Source organism: Melanostigma gelatinosum (genome assembly GCF_949748355.1).
Source record: "Melanostigma gelatinosum genome assembly, chromosome: 21".
Taxonomy (NCBI): Eukaryota; Metazoa; Chordata; class Actinopteri; order Perciformes; family Zoarcidae; genus Melanostigma; species Melanostigma gelatinosum.
Genome location: NC_136654.1, coordinates 16,562,956 through 16,582,705, shown reverse-complemented (window position 1 = coordinate 16,582,705; position 19,750 = coordinate 16,562,956). Strand labels below are relative to the sequence as shown.

At 45.6% G+C, this 19,750-nt stretch overlaps 2 protein-coding genes across 9 annotated transcripts; both read right to left on the bottom strand.

The window, feature by feature from the left end:
- Nucleotides 1-8,757: 8,757 nt before the first annotated feature.
- LOC306795503 (uncharacterized protein) lies at nt 8,758-14,699 on the bottom strand. The gene is made up of 4 exons (XM_079294036.1): nt 14,282-14,699; nt 12,236-12,479; nt 12,009-12,117; nt 8,758-9,252 (listed from the first exon to the last, which is right to left on the bottom strand). Exons 1-4 carry the CDS (start codon nt 14,561-14,563, stop codon nt 9,138-9,140), a joined length of 750 nt encoding a protein of 249 aa, XP_079150162.1. The 5' UTR covers nt 14,564-14,699; the 3' UTR covers nt 8,758-9,137.
- Nucleotides 14,700-15,346: 647 nt separating this feature from the next.
- Nucleotides 15,347-19,191, bottom strand: srsf2a (serine and arginine rich splicing factor 2a). 8 transcript variants are annotated; one of them, XR_013772983.1, is made up of 4 exons: nt 18,635-19,191; nt 17,246-18,169; nt 16,879-16,971; nt 15,347-16,430 (listed from the first exon to the last, which is right to left on the bottom strand). XR_013772983.1 is itself a non-coding variant. In XM_079293837.1 (3 exons), the coding sequence occupies exons 1-2, from the start codon at nt 18,994-18,996 to the stop codon at nt 17,848-17,850; spliced, it is 684 nt and encodes a 227-aa protein (XP_079149963.1). In that variant the 5' UTR covers nt 18,997-19,191; the 3' UTR covers nt 15,350-16,971; nt 17,824-17,847. The 8 variants fall into 8 exon arrangements, 1 of the variants encoding a protein (XP_079149963.1); XR_013772984.1 differs by having other exon boundaries at nt 17,313-18,169; XR_013772987.1 differs by having other exon boundaries at nt 15,348-16,971; nt 17,246-17,494; nt 17,824-18,169.
- Nucleotides 19,192-19,750: the final 559 nt, after the last annotated feature.

Below are 19,750 nucleotides of genomic sequence, written 5' to 3'. Positions count from 1 at the left end.
AAAACTGTCAGGTGGGACATCTGAAGCTATCAGTCATAAAAGAGGAGAGGGACAGAGAGAGAGAGAGGAATCGGAGGCGAGGGGAACGGAGAGGTGCGTTGGGAGAGACCGGGAGAAGAAATCGAGCCAGAGTCAGAGGAAGATGAGACGGAGGAAACCGAAAAGGAGGAAGGGATAGCACAGACAAATCGGGAGCACATCGGCCCATCGCGGAGTCAAGGTAAAAAAGAGGAAACGAGAGTGAGCATCAGACTGGGAAAAAAAGAGGAAATATGATGAAAAGTATCTGTGTCTGGGCTTCACTTGGATTGGCAACGCAGATTCCCCAAAGCCACAGTGTGTGGTGTGCAGTGAGGTTCTGGCTAACAGTCTGAAGCTCTTATTTACGTCGCCACCTGAACACCAAGCATGCCAGTGCAAGTCAAAAGCCCCTTAATGTTTATATCGAAATTGGAGGAGTTACAAAACAGCCAAAAACAACTGGAGTCTCATTCATGTTGGGTCTATAAATGACGCACTATGGGCTTCATATCTGGTTACAGAATAGCGAGAAAGGGGCTACCGCACACAATCGCTGAAGACGTGAGCTTGCCAGCTGCCAGAGAGATGGTGGAATGTATGATTGGGGAGAAAGAAGCAAAAAAGTTGGACATGATCCCGGTGTCCAACGACACTGTGTCGCGCCGCATCGATGCTTTGTCCGAAGACATCCTGGCTACATTAGTCGGTCATTAATTGTAAATTAAGTGTGATAATCTGCCTCTGAGCCTGTGCGTGTGTGCTCGCATCCGTATTGCTCTTTAAAAGTGACGCCTTGTGTCACTGAAAGTTATTGAAACTTTGTTGCAGTGTTTCAGGGCGTTTTCACACCTTCAGTTCGTTTGCTTTGTTGCAGTTGCTCCTTTGTTCGGTTTGTGTTCACACTGCAACATTTAACAGCGGACTAAATCTTGTAAACAAATGCCACGCGCGAGCAAACTGTTCTCTCATTGGTCCGATTCTTATGCGGCTATGAAGGCTTAAAAGGCTCTGTTTCTTTTTTTTTTTTTTTATTAAGGGGGGGGGGGGGGGGTGCGCGAACCCGGTCGGGATGTAGAAGGGGGTGCGCGGCCTAAAAAGTTTGGGAACCGCTGGCCTAGAGGAAATGACACAAGACATGTGGAACGCCCAGCTCCGACATTACCTCTCCAAGCACATTCAAACGGAGGCTGGAAGTGACACAGAAATTAAGACCTTGTAGAAGGCCCTACTCAAGAAACAACTCAAAGAACATGACGCGGCTGAGGCCGCCGCGAAATCTAAGGCTAAACAGCAACAACAACTGGTAGTCCAACCTGCACCGGCTCCACCTCCAACGGCACCTACTCCCTCTGTCACACTGGAGGCCATGATGGCTATGATGTCAGCAGGCGGTGAACAGTCACGCCCATGGGTCCCTCAGGGCCAATGGGGTGGAAGAGGAGGAGCCAGAAGAAGAGGAGAGCCTGGAGGCAGAGAAGCGTCCTATTTCTTCTACAACTGTGGGAAACCGGGACACTTCGCAAGACACTGCAGGGCAGCGCCACAGCAGACACAGAGAGGAAGAGGACAATACTCCAGAGGAGGAGGCGGACATGGCTATGACGGGCAAAGACCACAGCAAGGGGCCCATCAGGCTCCTTGGGACGAGGGACATGGTCCCCAAGGCGGGGCCCATGCCACACAGGCAAGTAGCCAACAACAATGGCCCGGAGGTTACAACAGTCCTCCCTATTGACACGCCCCTCAATCACTGGCGTCACACACTCTACATTTCGGCCTCACCAGCGAACCCTTAATCAGGTGCTCAGTAAATGGACAGGATCACACCTTCCTCGTCGATACTGGAGCCACCTATTTGAGTGTGATGACTACGCAACCGTTGTCGGACCGGTTTGTGTCAGTGGTGGGAGTCTCTGGCACTCCAGTTCGACAATGTTACACCGCCCCTCTCCCCATCACATTTCAAGATGCAACCCTCATGCACAGCTATCTCTCTGCTCCAAACTGCCCTGTCAACCTGCTAGGACGCGATCTGATGACTCGCCTCAATCTGATCATCTGGATGAACCAAGACGGTGTCCATGTCTCGTCCAACCCACCAACTAGTACGTTGTCCATGCCAGTACGCATTCTCTCCCTTGCTCCCATTACAGAGACAGTGTCCCCCACAGACGAAGAAGTTTACTGGCTACGCTGTCTCCAAACTGGCCCCCAGACCCCTGCCATCCAATATTGGTTCAACATTCTCAAACCAAAAATCACTCAGCTTTTCCCATACAAAACTCCCCTGGACCACGTCCACTGCACTCTAAATGTCACACCAGATCCCGACGACCCCTACACAGAAGACTGGGATGAAAACATGTCTCACCTTAGACCCACCATTCAGTGTCTACACATCTATTGTGGCCAGGAAGGAGTAGCATCAAGAGTCATTCTATCTCCCTTCCTTCGCTCATGGTACCAGCTGGATGCGGACTCATCACCCCATGTCACTTTGGCTGTTGGTTTTGGCCACGAGGCCAGAGGTCTGGGGCCTATGATCAAGAGAGCACTAACTCTCACTTGGGAACAAACCACTACTGAAGGTCTGCTCAAAGCCAAGGAGGAGACCATGTGGAGATGGACAGCCCCTGACACTGTTGAACACACTTTACCGGAGCACCTCCCTTTGCCTCGTCACCATGGCAAATCGTGTTCAGATCATCCAGCTACAACTGCCTGTTTGGCTCAGGTCCCAGGAAGGTTGTGGACCTCAGGGGCCTATGACGTTGGTCGCCTGACCACGGAACCCATCAAAGTCACATTCACAGACCCACAGCAGCTTCCAGTGTACAGACCCCAATATCGCCTGAAACAAGAACAACTGGAAGGCATTTGGCCAACGATTGAAGGCCTGATCCAAGCCGGAGTCATTTTCTAAGATTTTATTTGTACAGGGACAGTTCACATTAATTGACAGCACACATTAATAAAAACATGACTGTAAATGTGACAGTGTTAGCTAAAAAAGCTAATTTTCAACCGTTGTCCCTGGGCACGGTGTTAGAAGCCGCTAAAAACATTTAAACATTTAAAAACTGTTTAAAAAGACAACAACACAAAAACAAGCAAACAGAGCTGTGCAATACAATCCTGCAGACACAGGATCAAACATGACAGACAAGCAGGCAGGCAGGCAGACAGACAGACAGGCAGACAGACAGACAGGCAGACAGGCAGACAGACAGACAGGCAGGCTACATACGGACATGGCAGGCATGAGACTGTTAGTGCTGACACACCTGGTTGTTAATGAGCCAGGCTTTGAGGTTGTGTGTGAAGAACCTGTATGTGGTGCTCTGTCTTATGTGTGATGGGAGAGTGTTCCAGGTGACGGAAGCTGTGACAGAGTATGATAGCTGGCTAAACTTGGTTCTCCTGCCTGGGACCACTAGGTCCCCGCGAGCTGTTGCTCTGGTTAGTCTGCTATTGGTCTTTTGTGCTATGAAAGTGCTCAACGGGGGAGGTGCAAGGCCATTAAGAATTTTAAAGGTTAAGCAGCTGTTATGGAATTTGACAAGACTATCCCAACACAGAAGATGGTATTTGGGCAAGATGTTGCAAATGTGGTAGTGTCTGGGCTTGATGTCAAGTACCTTGATAGCCTGCTTATAGACGGACTGTAGGGGCTTCAGGGTTGTGTTGTGAGTGTGTGACCAGGTGGTTAGACAGTAAGTGATATGAGGGAGGATCATTGCATGAAAGTACAGTTTAGCAGCTTCAGTTGTGAGGTTGTTGCGTATGTATCTGAAATTATGTAGACTAAACTTGACCTTTGCCATTACATGCTTCACTTGTTTTTTGTATGTGAGTGTGGAGTCAAGAATGATCCCCAGATATTTGTAGTTAGGGACCACCTGAAGCTGTTCACCAGATATGTACACAGGATGCTCTGTTGTAATATTATTCACCCTCTTTGAGAAAAACATGCAGACTGTTTTTTTCACATTGAGATGTAAGCAAGAGTCTGACAGCCACTTAGTGACATGGACCATTTCTTCAGTGAGTTTGTCTGCTGCCTGTTTGATGTTGGGTGCATGTACAAAAATGACTGTGTCGTCAGCGTACATCTGTATATCCACCCGTGCACATACTGATGGCAGATCATTAATGTACATACTGAAAAGAAGAGGACCTAGCACAGAGCCCTGTGGAACACCGACACTGTAATTGAGGATGGGGGATGAAACACCGTTGATCTGTACACACTGCGTTCTATTGTCCAGGTAGGATTTGAACCAGCATAGGGTGTCAGGAGAAAAATTAAATTTGGCCAATTTTGTAATTAATATGGAATGATTTACTGTATCGAAGGCTTTCTTTAGGTCTAGAAACACTGCTCCCACCACTCCCCCTTTATCTAGCTTGGCTTTAACCTGTTCTGTAAAGAAGCAGTTGGCTGTTGCAGTAGAATGCTGGGCTCTAAAGCCAAACTTTTTACCCCACCTCATCAGAGTTCAACACTCCCATACTTCCGGTTCCAAAGGCAGGCGGAAAAGGCTGGAGAATGGTCCAGGATTTCCGCCCCGTGAACGAAATCACAGTTCCAACAGGTCATCCGGTTCCAGATCCCCATCTCTCTCTCAGCAACTTGAGCCCTGCACACTCCCACTTCACAGTAGTGGATCTGGCCAACGCTTTCTTCAGTGTCCCACTGCACAAAGACTCTCAGCCCATCTTCGCCTTCACCTTCAATGATCAGCAGTATACATATGCCTCCCTACCCCAGGGCTACAGGTGCTCCCCAGGCCTATTCAACCACCACTTACGCCTTCATCTTGCTGACCTCGCCCTCCCAGAAGGCGTAGTTCTGATTTAATATGTTGATGATCTGCTTCTGGCAGCAACGTCAGCTGCTCTCTGTCTTGATTCCTCTGTCCGACTCCTCACTCTATTGGCCGAAAAGGGCTACAAGGTTAAACGTTCAAAGGTGCAGTTCACCAGACGCCAAGTGTTGTTTTTGGGTCGCAATGTTTCATCAGACGGGATCGGCCTGTCACACACGCACAGGGCCACCATCTTACAACATCCCCAACCGCTCACTGTTGCCACTCTTCTCTCATTTCTGGGTTTAACAGGCTACTCACGAGCCCATATCCCAGACTACACCAACAACACCACCATTCTCAGAGAGATGTTGAAGGAAGTGGGCACCAGAAATCTTACTGCCACCCTCACATGGACAGCAGAGGCTGAAGCAGCCTTCTCCCACTTGAAGCAAGCACTTGCACATGCCGCCGCACTCATGTCCCCAGACTACTCCCTACCATTCCACCTTGATGTTTCCGAAAGAGACAGCCTACTCAATGCTGTACTCTTCCAGAAAAAGGGGGGTGAGAGACAGGTACTGATGTATCATTCTTCAAAACTTGACGCTGTGGAAAATGGTCAATCCACGTGCGCAAGATATGTTGCAGCAGTGGCAAAAGCGATTGAAAAGACTTCTCATATTGTCATGGGCCATCCCCTGGAAGTACACACGCACCATGGCGTGGCGGCATTCCTGATGAGTAAAGAATTCACGTTCAGTGCCGCAAGGAAAACAAAGATTCAACACACTTGCACCATGCCACACATCACCTTTGTGCCAGCCACAAGAAACATGGCGGCTAACTTCACGGATGGACAACCACATGTGTGCGAGGAAGTTGCAGTACAAGAAAACAAATTGAGATCGGATCTCCAAAACACTCCCCACCTCACAGCTGAGGCCTGGCTGTACACGGATGGTTGCTGCTACAAAGGAGAAGAAGGGAACATTGCATCCTATGCAGTGGTCGAACAGAAGAGTGATGGCTATCACCAAACAGTGGAGTCAGGGATACTGCCACAACCCGCTTCAGCACAACTAGCGGAAGTGGAAGCACTGATTCAGGCTCTGAAGTGGAGCACGGACAAAATTGTAAATATCTTCACAGATTCGGCTTACGCCCATGGAGCGGCCCACATCGATGGCCCTGTATGGCGAAGACGGAACTTCACCACTTCAAATGACCACCCCATAAAGCACGAAGCAGCTATGAGAAGGCTGGTAGAAGCAATCCAACTACCAAAGGGGGTGGCCATCATGAAATGCAAAGGACATGACACAATCGGATCACGAATCAGCGCCGGTAATGACGCGGCAGACAGAGCAGCCAAGAAAACTGGAGGCTACACACCTCGCCAAATGGTTATGAAGCCAACATCCGGCCCACCTGAGCTCACAATCGAGCACATCAAAGAACATCAAAAGAAAGCAGGACCTTATGAATGGTCCGAATGGACACGAAAAGGAGCCTCAAAAGACAAAGAAGGTCTGTGGAGAGCCCACGACGGCAGAGTGGTTGCCTCAGCAGAACTGTGTGCAGCACTCCTACCAGGGGCCCACGGACCTACACACGAGGGAAAGAGACGGACATTGGACAATTTAAAACAACTATGGTGGCATCCGCACATGGAAGCGATATCTTTCCTCTTCTGCGATGAATGTCAAATTTGTGGAAATCACAACCCAAGAAAACCATTCAAGACACCGATGGGATCTTATCCCGTGCCCTCTGCCTGTTTCCAAGACATCAGCATAGATTATACAGATATGGGACCAGAGAACAGAGTGCAGGGAAAGAGGTACATCTTGGTAATGGTAGACAGATTTTCAAGATGGGTGGAAGCAATTCCCACCAAGAGAGAAGACGCGCAGACAGTTGTAAAGTGGCTGCAGACAGAACTGATTCCCCATTACGGAGTGCCGAGATGCATCCGCTCCGATAACGGATCACACTTTAGCAACACCATGCTCGCACAGGTAGAGCAATTTCTGGGAATCACACACCGATTCGGGTCAGTCTATCACCCGCAATCTCAGGGCCTGGTGGAACGAGCGAATCAGACCCTTAAGGCCAAAATTGCCAAAGTTTGCGCGGGCTCCAAATTAACATGGGTTGAGGCCCTGCCCCTGGCCCTTATGGCCATGAGGTCCGGAAAAGGGGGAGAAACACATCTCTCCCCACACGAGATCATGACTGGCCGGCCGATGCCAGGTCCACCCAGAGATGGAGGTCATATGCCACCTCTGGATGTACAGCAGATTGAAATGTCTGACTATATGAGTGCCCTAACTTCTCTTGCTGAAGCTCTCTCCAAGGAGATCGAGAGGACTCGAGCAGTACCTGAAGCAGCGGCAGCTGGAAAGCAGATACAAGTAGGTGATTGGGTCAGGGTCAAGGTTCACAAGCGCAAGTGGACTGACCCCAGGTGGACTGGGCCGTACGAGGTGAAGGAGGTTACTTCACACTCGGTTCAGGTCAAGGGCAAATCAGGCGCCCCTTGGCACCACCTGACACATTGTGTCCCAGCACCGGTACCAACCAGAACACTGGGAGAAATTCGCACTAATTTGGAAAATGCATCAGGAACTTAGACGCTGTCTAGGGGACCCTTATGCAAACCCCACCGACCGAGGTCGGCAGCGCTTCACCTGGAAAGGGGTGGGATGTGGGAAGAAAACTATAATGGGGGTGGGTATGGGCATACTAGTTGCCTTACTGATCTGGGGATTAGAAACCAAGTATCAGACACACCAGCACCCATCTCATTCAACTGCCCCTCTTCCCTCACCATCCCCGAATCAGACACACACCCGAACTAGACATAGCACCCCACCAGTTTCCGATCCAGACGATTCAGATGATAGGGACCTAAACATCGAGTTACAGCCATTGAATGAGTAGTTCCAAAACATAGAAGTTCACACCTAGCAGGTGTGAAAAGGGGGATTTGTAAATAAAAATATACATTCATTCAATGTTAAACACAGCTTATACGCAGATATGTGAGTTCTAGTACACGAAGGTCAAAAACGCCAGGTGGGGCACTCTCGCACTCGCCTGAACAAAGTGGAAAATACTAGAACTCTGAAGGATAGCTTTTGCCCCAGTTAAATGTCACATAGTCTTACAGAGAACCAGTCTCAACTGCCTGCTCCATCTTAGAGATAGAAAGAGGCGCCCTTGCATATCTAGCGCCTAGCTTATCTAGTTGGCCGAACATAACAATATGCTGCTGAATCAACATCTCACACACACTGACGTTCCAGAGAAGGCGGATCCCGGACGTGAGCCAGTGTGGGCGGAGATGCCCAGAGCTCCATCAGGTCATCTGAATGCTAAAAACAGATCCACCTCCTACTTTGCTTTGACCAATAGGCTCCAAAAGGAGGACCTAATATATGAACGCATGCGCACTCTGTCTAAGCGCCTTTTAGCTTTTCATTCGCTCCTACAGAGTGAACTTTCTAGGTCCGTGCACGTTTAACTGCTGGACATAATACTTCTGTCACAAATAAACCTTATTGCTTGAATTGAGCTAAACGCCTCGACCTAAGTCTGTTCACCTGAGTTTTCTCCTCAACATGAGATTTATTCTCAACAGCAGCAATGAAAAACCCCTGAAGGTTTGGATTGCCATCCCTAAAGCGGAGAACTAATGTTTGGTTAAATACTGACGAGTGTTTGCTTTCTCCACTGATATTTCTAGACAGGTAACAAGTTATCTTTATTGCATCATGTGCCTAAAGATAAAGGGGTTGGGACGACAGCACGTCTGTCATGAAATCACAATCATGCACACACCTTCCCAACGGTACATTGCACAATAGAAGGAGAGTGAAAAAGTAACTTTTCAGGATTTCAGGTAAGTGTTATTTAATTACAACATTAAAAAAAAGAAGTTGTGTAATAAATTAAGATATTTAATTTATTGTATTACGATACAAAACTATGAGAAACAATAGTCCTTTATCTCCTTTATTTGCATATGGGTAGCTAGAAATCCTGCTCTATGCTGCAAGAGATCCAGCTGCTTTGGGTTTTGTCTTCATGTGTTATGTGAGACAGGTGGATTGAAACAGCAAAGACACAACACAATTCAAACAAAGTACATCATATTGAAATGTGTGAGCAGTAGTTGGGTGGACTGTGCATCTTGTTTTGAATACTGTGAATAAGCATTCAAGCATTCTGTGCGCTTGAGTAGTCTTTCAGTAAGTTACAGGAGCGCCGTCACGGGTGGATCCCAAAACACAAAGATGAGTCTCAGATAGAGTAGAGTCTGAGCTGCTCCTCCATTTCTCCATCAGACACCTCCCCAAACGTTTCCTGGTTGTCTTTCAGCAGCTGGAAGATGGTGGCCAGCTGCTCACGCTGCACCCTGAAGACAAATAAAGAATATTTGACTCGTGAAATAACTGCACCCTTACAATTCTGCACACTCTTTTGGATACATTTTTAATCAACGACGTTCATCAGGTAAATTCATAATGACAAATAGCATCCGTCCTGTAAATATGTGTTATCAACATTGTGTAAAAACACCAGGGCTCCTCCCAGTGCTGATACTAATAATAAATGAGCTCCTCAGCTTTTCAAATGGCAAAACAGGTTTATTTACAAATGTCAAAAGATAAACTACGCAGGTACATGATATTATTCCACATACAAGGATGAACCAAATAAATACATTGAGAATTCAAAAGAATATCAACATTTTTGGAAACACGCTTCAGCGCTTTCTGGCAGAAAGTGTTAAATGAGAAGAATGATAGCGCTCTCCTGCAGTACAGTCGACATGAAGCTACCACCAGCAGCCATTTAGCTTAGCTTAGCATGAAGACTGGAAATGGTGTGAAATCAGTAGCATGGATCTCTCCAACACTTATAAAATATGTCTTCCAGCACCTCTGAAGCTCACCAAATTACACTTTATATATTGTTTATGTGATCTGTAAAAAAAAAAGTGAAAGACTCCTGGAAGTTACTGGCTTCCAGTCTTTATGCTAAGCTAAGCTAACTGGCTGCTGGTTGTAGCTACTTATTTGGCGTACAGATCTGAGAGTGGTATCAATCTGCTCCCCTAACTCTGTGCCAGAAAGCAAATGGGTGTATTTATTTACCTTGTAAAAATGTCAGGATCAAAAAGTAAACAGATCAAGAGTCTGTAGGATTTATTATTTTAGACTGTCTACAAGACTCTCTGGTGTCCAATCACTTTGTAGTCATGTTTGGAGGTGCAAGAGCAGCTTAGAAAAACATGATCATCTTCAGTGTGTCGTTGTCACTCTACTAATACAAGACAAAGGAAACACAAGGACTGACATGACAAAGGGACTTTGTTAGTTTAACTTTGTTAACTTTGTTAGTTTAACTTTGTTAAACTAAGAACGCTCCCCGACCCAACCCTTCCATGACACTGGATGGCGTTGCATTAATATCCCCGCCCCGACGCCCCATCCAGTTTGTTTACCGGAATTAGTCCTTGACAGGTTAAAGGAGTGCCATCAGATCGTGGACCACAAAAACACAAAGAGGAGTCCAGTAGGGCCTTGGATCACAAGGCCCTACTGGACTGGTAGCTATACAACATTACAATATTATAGTATAGATGTATACTGTATTACATTTAACCTTGTCCTATAACGTCAACCCCATAGTTACACTATAATATGTTAGTAAGTCATACTGATTTATTACGTTATATACTAATAATAATAATACAGACTAACACTAATCACATTATATGTTACACAACTGATACTTTTGCCTTGTAATTTTGTCCTTAAATCGCTCTTGTATTACATTTTTAAACATAAATCGATTTGTTTTATATACCTTTTGTTATTTATTTCTTTACTCTTTACTTATTGCCATTTATTTCCGTCTTTGTGCTGCTGCAACAATTCGATTTCCCTTCTTTTTTTTGTTTCTTTCATTTTGTACAATCCAAAAAAATCCAAAAAGCAATAAAAACAATATTATCTGGAGATCAATATCTTACTTGACAAGAACTAGTCACACCTGTGCAGAAGCAAACAGTGTCACACACAACCCTAACCAGCAGTATTTAAAAACGTTTTCTGTAAATATTTGGTCCATCCGCAGCCACAGAGAATACATTAAATACAGGTCCTCTATCAGTGCTGCTACTTTAAAATCCTCTAACATGAATATCATCCCAGCTGTCTGTCCTCCTGACATCACATATTACGATAAGATTTATTGTCAAAGCATAAGCATAAGATGTTCTCGTCAACTCTCTCCATTCCATAGTGCCTGAATAGTTTTTGTGAGCGACTGGCGAGTCAGCCCAAGTGTCCCAGTGTTGCGTTACACCGAGTCCTCCTAGTGGCAGAACAGAGGAGAGTCCTGAGAGGATTAACTTACACTCTTCTGTCAGAGGTGACGACTGGAGACACAATCAACACCTGCTGTGACACCTGAGAATCACACGTCGAATGTGGAATAATGGGGCAGCGGGGAGGCGGGTGCGTGGGATGTTTATCAGTCGCTTCATGGCCACTTAAAGAAAAAAGCTGATGAGGCCCAAAAAAAATAAATCACTGCTGAGCTCGCAAAATGAGAATGCAAAATGGCTTTGGAGTAGTTTTCATACAATGGCCAGAAAGTGACTCCCCTGAGATAAACGGGTGAGAATAACTCATACTTTACCACAATAATTGCTCCTTTTTCAGGCTCACAGACAGTTAAAGTCTGTGCTGGAGTGTATCCTGCAATGATAAGAGCAGGGCATGCAGATACATTATAGAAAATAAAACTTGGTGCTCCTCTGTTTTCTATTTGTTTTTCCCCCAGCAGCCAGCGAACGCTTCGAGTGGTTTCTCTGAGTCTCGTGTCACTCATCCCTCAGCTAATGCCTGGCAGAGACTCAATCTGGCCTTACTCAGTCTAGCCTGAAGAGGACGTGGAGGGAAACGGCAACAGGTTGCCAGGTTGTAGAAAACCCTCAAGCATGACACTCGTCCTCAGCGCTTTAATTAATCATGGACCGTCCGGTGCGCTGCTACATGAGGAGTCGTCTCCCCATTTCATTGTTCTTATGAATGTCTTATGAACTCTTCATGAAGGGGCATTAATCAGAAAGTGGCTCCCATATTTGTAGTTTTCACTGACCTCCGCTCCTCCTCCAGCTCGTCCGAGGACATCATCATTTGCAGGTGGTGGGATCTCGCCTTTCCAGGGACGTACTTCAAGGACTCGTTTGCATTCGATTCCCCTTCATCTGGTGAAAAAGAAGACACAAATCCAAAACCTTGATTTTGAAGGGGAAAAAAAGAAAATAGTGGTATACATTTGAATATTTAATGCCCAACTTTTTCAAAGTCGGTCGAAGTGCTCACCGTTGATCTCCGGGCTCTCTGCGGCTCCTTCAGCCTGAGGGTATGAGAAAGCAAACTTTAGGAGCTCCTTATCAGAGAGCCCAATGAACGGCCTACGGCTCATCCGCGACGAGGCCTCGGACCACGAGTCTGCCTCTAAGCTCCTGTGCCTAGATCCAGGCCTGGGGATGGACAGGCTGGATGTGGAGGATTGCTCAACTGGTGCTGCCAGTCCTTCAGTGTGAGGGTGGAGATGTGCCTCCTCCTGTCAGAGGATTAAGGGGTCAGATCAGGAGCATCAAACTATCACTCTTTCATAGGATTTCCCTCCAGAAATTAGCAATACATGTATTTCTTTAAAGTTTTAAATATGTGCACGTCCATGCAGGAAGGTCGAGATTAAAAACTGCTGTGGAGATATTGAGATCCAAACAAATAGCTCGTTGTGTTACCTGTATTCCTCACCTCACCTGGATGCTGATCTGGCCTACACTCCAGGTGCAGGTGACAGGTTATCGTTGCATGCTTTGCTCCCTGAGGTGCTGATGTGACTTCTCTCTCCCTGTCCTGTTTTGTCCTCTCTACGAGCAGACATCCAGATGTCAACAGGGACCCAAGAGGCTAAAAACAGACCAGGGAGGGTCCTGACAGCTACCTGAGAGGTGTGTGGAGGAGGCTCATCCTGCCAGTTCTCTATTAATCAAACTAAGAGTTCAAAACGAGAGTCAAGCTTAAAGGCAGTTATTGTGTGAAATGTGAAATCCTCGTATACTTGTTGAGCTCTCCGCCTGTTATTTTGGTGCAAACCATGGACTGTATATAAGGTGCCAAGGTGACGGGGATGTCGTCTACTCAAAATGTCCGCAGAGGTGAAAATCAACCACATTTAAGATACTTAAGTACTGGGCTTCGGTACAGTTTTGAAGTACTTGTCCTTTACTTCACACTTCAACCTCTACAATTCACAGGTTGTAATAATAATAATAATAATAACTTTAATTTATATAGCGCCTTTCAGGGGACCCAAGGCCAAAACAAAAACAGTTTAGACAAACAGTCAGAAAAACAGAACAAGTAAACTAGGGGCCGAAAGCCTTGGCGAACAGATGGGACTTGAGGGCCCTTGTACTTTTTATTTGACATATAATGGACTGCAGCTACTTAGTTCATTCTTTTCATTGTTGAATAATCTGCTGATTATTTCCTGGGTTGATCAAATAATCTTTTGTCTACAAAGGATAGCACAGGCCAGTTTCCCAGACCAATGTGACGTCTTCAGACGTCTTCTTTTGTCGGATCAAGAGCGCAAAACCCAAAAAGCTGCACTGTTAAAGAAGAGCAAAGAAAAACCTGAAATGCAAACATTACCTTAACTTATCAAAGTTGATTACTGATTAATGTCCTGTCAATCCATTTATCAAATCATCAAATAATTGTTGCAGCTTCACACAGACAATTTATGATCAGCTAATACAATATAATGCAATGCTACAGATTAAACTATCATACAGCTTCATCTGGACCGACTACAACGTTAAAACGCTGCTTACATGTTCATGCATCACTAATAGTACTGTTTGATAATACTTGTTTTTGCAGGACTTTTACTTCTAAATTTATATTTCATTGTGGTATTTCTACTTTCTCTCAAGGATCTGAACACTTCGTCTGCACTGCTTAAAGACACCTTCGAGGTCATTCTAAGTATTTATCTCTTCAAATAATGTACTTTTTTACTAAATGCTGGCTGCTTCCATTCAATTGAATATCTTTCAATGTTTTGTAACTTCCCCTTTTCTTTTAATTGTGGTACTTGATTACTTTACACTACTGATTTATAATGCAGCTGTACTTGAGTATTTTTCTTCATAGCAATGTTTATTTTAGTTCAATAAAGGATTTGAGTGTTTCTTCCACCTCTGAATGGACACGCAAACTGTACCATGTGGTGGCAGGGGGGGAAGGGGGAGTCAGTAAATGAGATTAGGAGATAATTACATGATAAAATGCAAAAACAAAACAAACAACCGGGGCTCTCTCGTGACCGGCCGATTGCAGCCCACTTACTGAAAGCACAGATTTCACCACATCCCAGTGATCGTGGGCGCTCCCGCTGATCTCACACCAGTCGTCATCCGGCTTCTTCTTCTTCTTATTGTCCGGCAAATGCCCGTTCTGCGTCGGCCCCGGTGGTTGATCTAATCCTCTGACTGCACCATCGTCTCCTGCGCGTCTGAAATAACTTGCAAATAACTCGCCCGCGGACGAAGAGCCGTTAAGTAGCGACGTCGCGACCACGAGCGCGAGCAGCGTGAAGATAGCGGCGGACAGCACAAAAGTTAGATCCATGACCGCGGAGATCGGTGCGCGGTGGTGTTGTTCAGGCCCCGTGTTGTGACTTCTATCCCGCTTTACGGTTCGCCTGAGCTGGCTGCATTCACTCACAGTTGGTCCACCCCACCCCCGTGATAATCCTCTGCAAACATCACCGTTAACGAGCAGCGTTACCGACAATCTCCTCTCTGAGCGTGACGTCACATCCTCCGGTTCAAGGATCAGGTTGGAGCTGGCACGGCGCGTTTCATACTGTACTTTGTGTGTGCCGGTAATCCGATTTTACTGCACAGACCGGGAGATTGAAATGGTTCGTGACAGGACCCGTGGACCAGGTCTGCAGGGAGTCAAGCCGGGTTTACGGTCGGTGAGGGAGTGAAAGGTGTTTTTCTCTCACCTGAGATTTAAAGTCCAATTAGTCTACAGTGACATGTCATTCCTTGGTCAATGTTTTGCACACTATCCTATTTCTTTCAAATAGCCTACCATACAGCTCTTTCCTTAAACCTGATACTTATATAAATGCTATATATTCCAGATGACCCAAATTAAACTAACACTGATACTTCATGTTAGATAATGTTGCATCTTTAACTTTTGGATATCTTTATAATAAAGTAAAAACAAACACACTGATTAAATACATTTTATTTTTTATCTGTAAAACATGTTGATATACTTTTTTTCAACTCAGATTAGTGTCTTCAGGTTTTCCCTCTCAGCTCTAACGAGCTCCACGGATAACTTGTAAGCCAACATGCAGACAAGACCCTGAGAGAGCTTGGAGGAAACACCAAGAAGGAATCAGTCATGTTTAATTAAACTGCAACACTGTTCAGACAAATCTCTTTATTAAAATAAACCCTCTATTTCGGAATAAAGCTTGTTGGCCAATGTGACAACAGTAGAGCTGAAATGAATCACAATAATACAAATATTTAATGAATTATACATTTAAACAAGGGTGTGTTTTCTTCTTGCGCATAAGACAGTTTTCAGTGTTGATTGAAATACATATGCTCTCATTTCTTCTTCTTTTAAAAGCTACAGTGGTACTTTAACTGCTGGTTAAGTCCATCTTCATAACATCTGTCCTGGAAGTTTGACATTCCCACAGGGAGCTGTGCTCAATGCTCATTTTTGTCCGAAGTGCGTTAATCCGACCGTGGATGTTGTGCTTTAACACCTAACTGGCGTTATCCATCACTTTAACATGTGGATGTGTTACACCCTTAAAATACAACAATATAAATGTAGATTTACAAACATTATCCTTTTGACTCACTCCCTAATCACTGAGACGAGGCCCAGTGTCTTCTTGTGTGGCAAATATCGTATTACGATTCATATCATCGTCAAGACAAATTGTCTAGAGACGACATAACAAAACTCCCATCCACAATGTAGTAACAACAAAGATGTTTATTAGCATTCACCTGAAGCAATTACAAGACATTTGAGAGGTTCACAGGGGAATGACACACACACACAAATCATTCATTAAGCAAAATGGACTGCCCTTTAAACCCTTCACTAGGAGTCACACTGGACCCAATTAAAAAAAGAAACAAAAAGGCGAGCAGAGCCAGTTATAACAGTGGATAAACCACAGAGGGGGGGGGGGGGGGGGGGGGGGGGTGAGAATAAAGAGATAAAAGGAAAGAGGAGGGAATCTGTACAGCACATGGAGGGAAGGAGAGGTCACAAGACAGGAGAGGATGGATGATCTGCAACACCTGTGAGCTTACAAACCGGCAGCGGAGGGTCGAGCCCCGGAACAGCGCCGGGCACTCAGCACCGCAACACGCCACACCATGTCACCACCGCACTGCACCGCATCTTAACAGCTAACCAGCATTACTCAACTGCTACACAACTGCGCCTAGTGCACAAAAGATACACAAGAAAGAGGGTTAGAGTCATAGGAAAGCAACTGTAACCAGACAGAAAATAAGAGATTTTACAGAAAAGAAACTGTACGCTGCTCGATTAGCAAGTCACAAATTAAGTAGCACAGCGATACTTTAATGTTTTTGCCTTTACAGTAAGCCAAAGAGTGGTATGACATAGCTGTAAAGGCTTTGAACGTCCAACACGACACCCTGCAAATAAAACTGTCATGAGCATCTAGAAAGAGTTAAACAAGGGATTTCATTAAAAGAAATCTTTATCAATTGAAAAAAGTACAAGTGTAATCAAAACAAACTATTTAAATGAGAAAAACTCTTTGAAACTGCTCAACTTTACAAACAATGACCACATCAAAGTTACAGAATTTGATTATGTAAATTAGGTCAAATTTAAAACATTTTAGACCAAGCGCCAATAACCTTTCAGTCTGCATTCAGTGGTAATAGTGGAGTCCACTTGCTCAATGTGAGACTCTTCCTGATGTCCTCAGCAAAGGCTCAATCATCTGAGACCTGGAAGGAAAGACACAACGGAGTTAAGGAGTGCAAAACAAGATGGCGTCCTCAACTCCTGCAGCTGACCTGGATATTTAAATACAGTACTGGTCTGATATTCTCTCCCCCCCCCCCTGACACTTAACATTTATCAAACTGCATATTTGTTTCCCTGGGCATCCATCTTCATGTATTATACCCAACATTTCTAGTCATTTTCACATTTGTTTACACACTTCCCCCCCCCCCCCCCCTCCAACAACTTACACTCGGGGGAATTTGAAAAACAAACCTCGGGCTCCGTTCCCTTTGTGAGAGGTGGGGACAGTGCTCAGTGCCTGTGATCCCCACGAACGTACCTCACCACACCACCTCATACACCAACTGACAGCCCGAACCACCGCCATTGACGACCTGCTCCTTTAGCAACTGCCATCACTCTCTCAGCAACAGGCAGGTCACATGGGGCGGGTCACACACTAACTGCTCTCACACTGCCACACCCCCATCTCCTCCTCCCTTTGCAAACAGGAAGCCGCAGCTTGGAGGAAAGAATTCCACATTTAGGTGAACGTTTTTTTTTAGTGCAGCACCCCATGTCCCTCCTCCCATACACCCCATTTTGAAATGTATTGTTCAGCAGATCACATCAAATCTCCTGCGGTCCGTGTGTGCTTTAAATTGCAAACCAAAGCACAAGGACATCAGTTGCAATCTTTTTTTTGTGTGTTGAATTTCTAAATGTATTCAGGATTCTGCAGACTTCGTTGCTTGTGTTGCAAATGACTAATATAGCACAGAGACTGCAGAATACTAACCCAAGTGATGAGAGAAAGCCAAATAATAAAATCCACCCTTTCCCCCGAATACCGTCATGTTGTGTCCGAGGCTGGATTAAGTCTCTGCTCCGTTGTCTTCTGGAGATTTAGGCCTACTCTTGGATTTGGAGCGGGACCTGGATTTGAACCCTCTGTTGGAAGGCGGGGTTCGACTTCTTGACTTGGAGGACCGAGACCTGGAGGGAGATTTTGTCTTGCTCCGTCTGGGGGTCCTGGACTTGGACTTGGATTTAGATTTAGACCTCGACTTGGACTTAGACTTGGATCTTGATCTGGAATCAGAGTGGGACCTGGAGCGGCTGTAGTGGTGGCGGCTCCTGGATCGGGAACGGCTTCTGGAGCGGCTGTGGCTCCGTCTGCGGCGGCTGCCTGAGCGGCTGTAGTTACAGAGAGATACACACTTTAACTCAACAACAAGTGAAAAACCTAAATAAAAGATGGAAACTGACGAGTGTAATCAAAAAGTACATATTCATTTTAATGAACAGTCACGTAATGAAGCTTCTCAGACAGAGGTAGCTGCAATGTCAAAAAAGACCAACTTTTTAATTGATGAATCAAACAAAAATAATAAGTAGATCACTTCTGAAGGACAATAATAGCTAGTTGCAAACCTTGTGTATTACATCAACACAGTAGTCTATGCAAAACAAGGTGCAATATATATTTAACTACTTTATGATGCCTCACGAGTTTTAACAACTAGAGACATATTGAAATAATGCTTCAGAAAATCAGGCAGGGAATCATCGTTTTGCACCATAACTCATCTTTTTTTTGTTTTGTTTTAACACAAACATAAAATAGTTCCACAGCTAAAACTCATCACACCGGCCATTTACCTCCTGCTTCTGCGTCCGCCGTACCCTCCTCCGTATCTGCGTGGCGGAGCACCTCTGCGGCTGTATATGGAGTCCGGTGGTCGTCCGTAGCGGGCCATCTGCACCCGGAGCTCCCGACCGTCAAGCAGCGCACCGTCCATAGCGTCCATAGCGTCTTCGGCGTCGCGCTTGTCGAGGAACCGCACGAAGGCGAACCCGCGGCTCTCCTTAGTGTACCTGTCACGGGGGATATACACATCTCCCACACGGCCGTACTTCTCAAAGACTCGGCGCAGAGTCTCCGGAGAAGTACGGTAAGTCAGGTTGTCCACTTTAAGGGAGGTCATCCCTTCGACGTCTGGCGGCGCCCTTCCGTAGCTCATATTATTCGTCCCCTTGCAAGTCGAAACCCGTTAGTCCCCCGCCGTTAGGTAAACGGTTACTGCTAGTTTATAAATATCCAATTGGCTTCTGTGGTTCGAACTGGCGGATCCTTTCAATTGTTTTAATCGTCGTCTCTAATGCGCAGCATTCACGTGAAATGGCGGCAATAAAGCTTTCTTCCCCTCTTTCTTTGCACCCGTGTTGGCCCGCTCTGATTGGCTACTCAACTGTCTCTTCCGTCACATTGACCGTTACACTGCCCCCTGTTGACGCGGAGTCGCTTATAATGGCTACATTGAAACGGACCGTGTGTCCGTCTTTGTTCCATTTAGTTTATTAAAAACATCCCACTAGCTATTTGCAACGGTTCGTTTTTCTAGTTGATCAACGCCTGATATTGTTACTGTGAATCCTGGGTAGTTGTACAACTCTGTTTGAGTTTTGTGACTCTACTTTTGGCGTCAGTCTTTATTGTTGTTGGGCTAAAAAGCGCTTTTTTTTACCCCATTTCCACCCATGTACATATAATGAAAGCCTTTCATTGAAAGGTTAAGGGGATGTGACTGTTAGTGGCTGCTAGCGAACCTTAGCTCCGTGTTAGCTAACAGGAGAGTGCAGTGTATAGATTCATAACAGTCCATTGGGTAATGTAGTTTATGCTCCGTGTATCCCACAGAGCAGTCTGCACTGCAGTCAGAGGAAGAGAGAGAGAGAGAGAGAGAGACTGCGCAAAAAAAAGGCCCGGATTTGTGA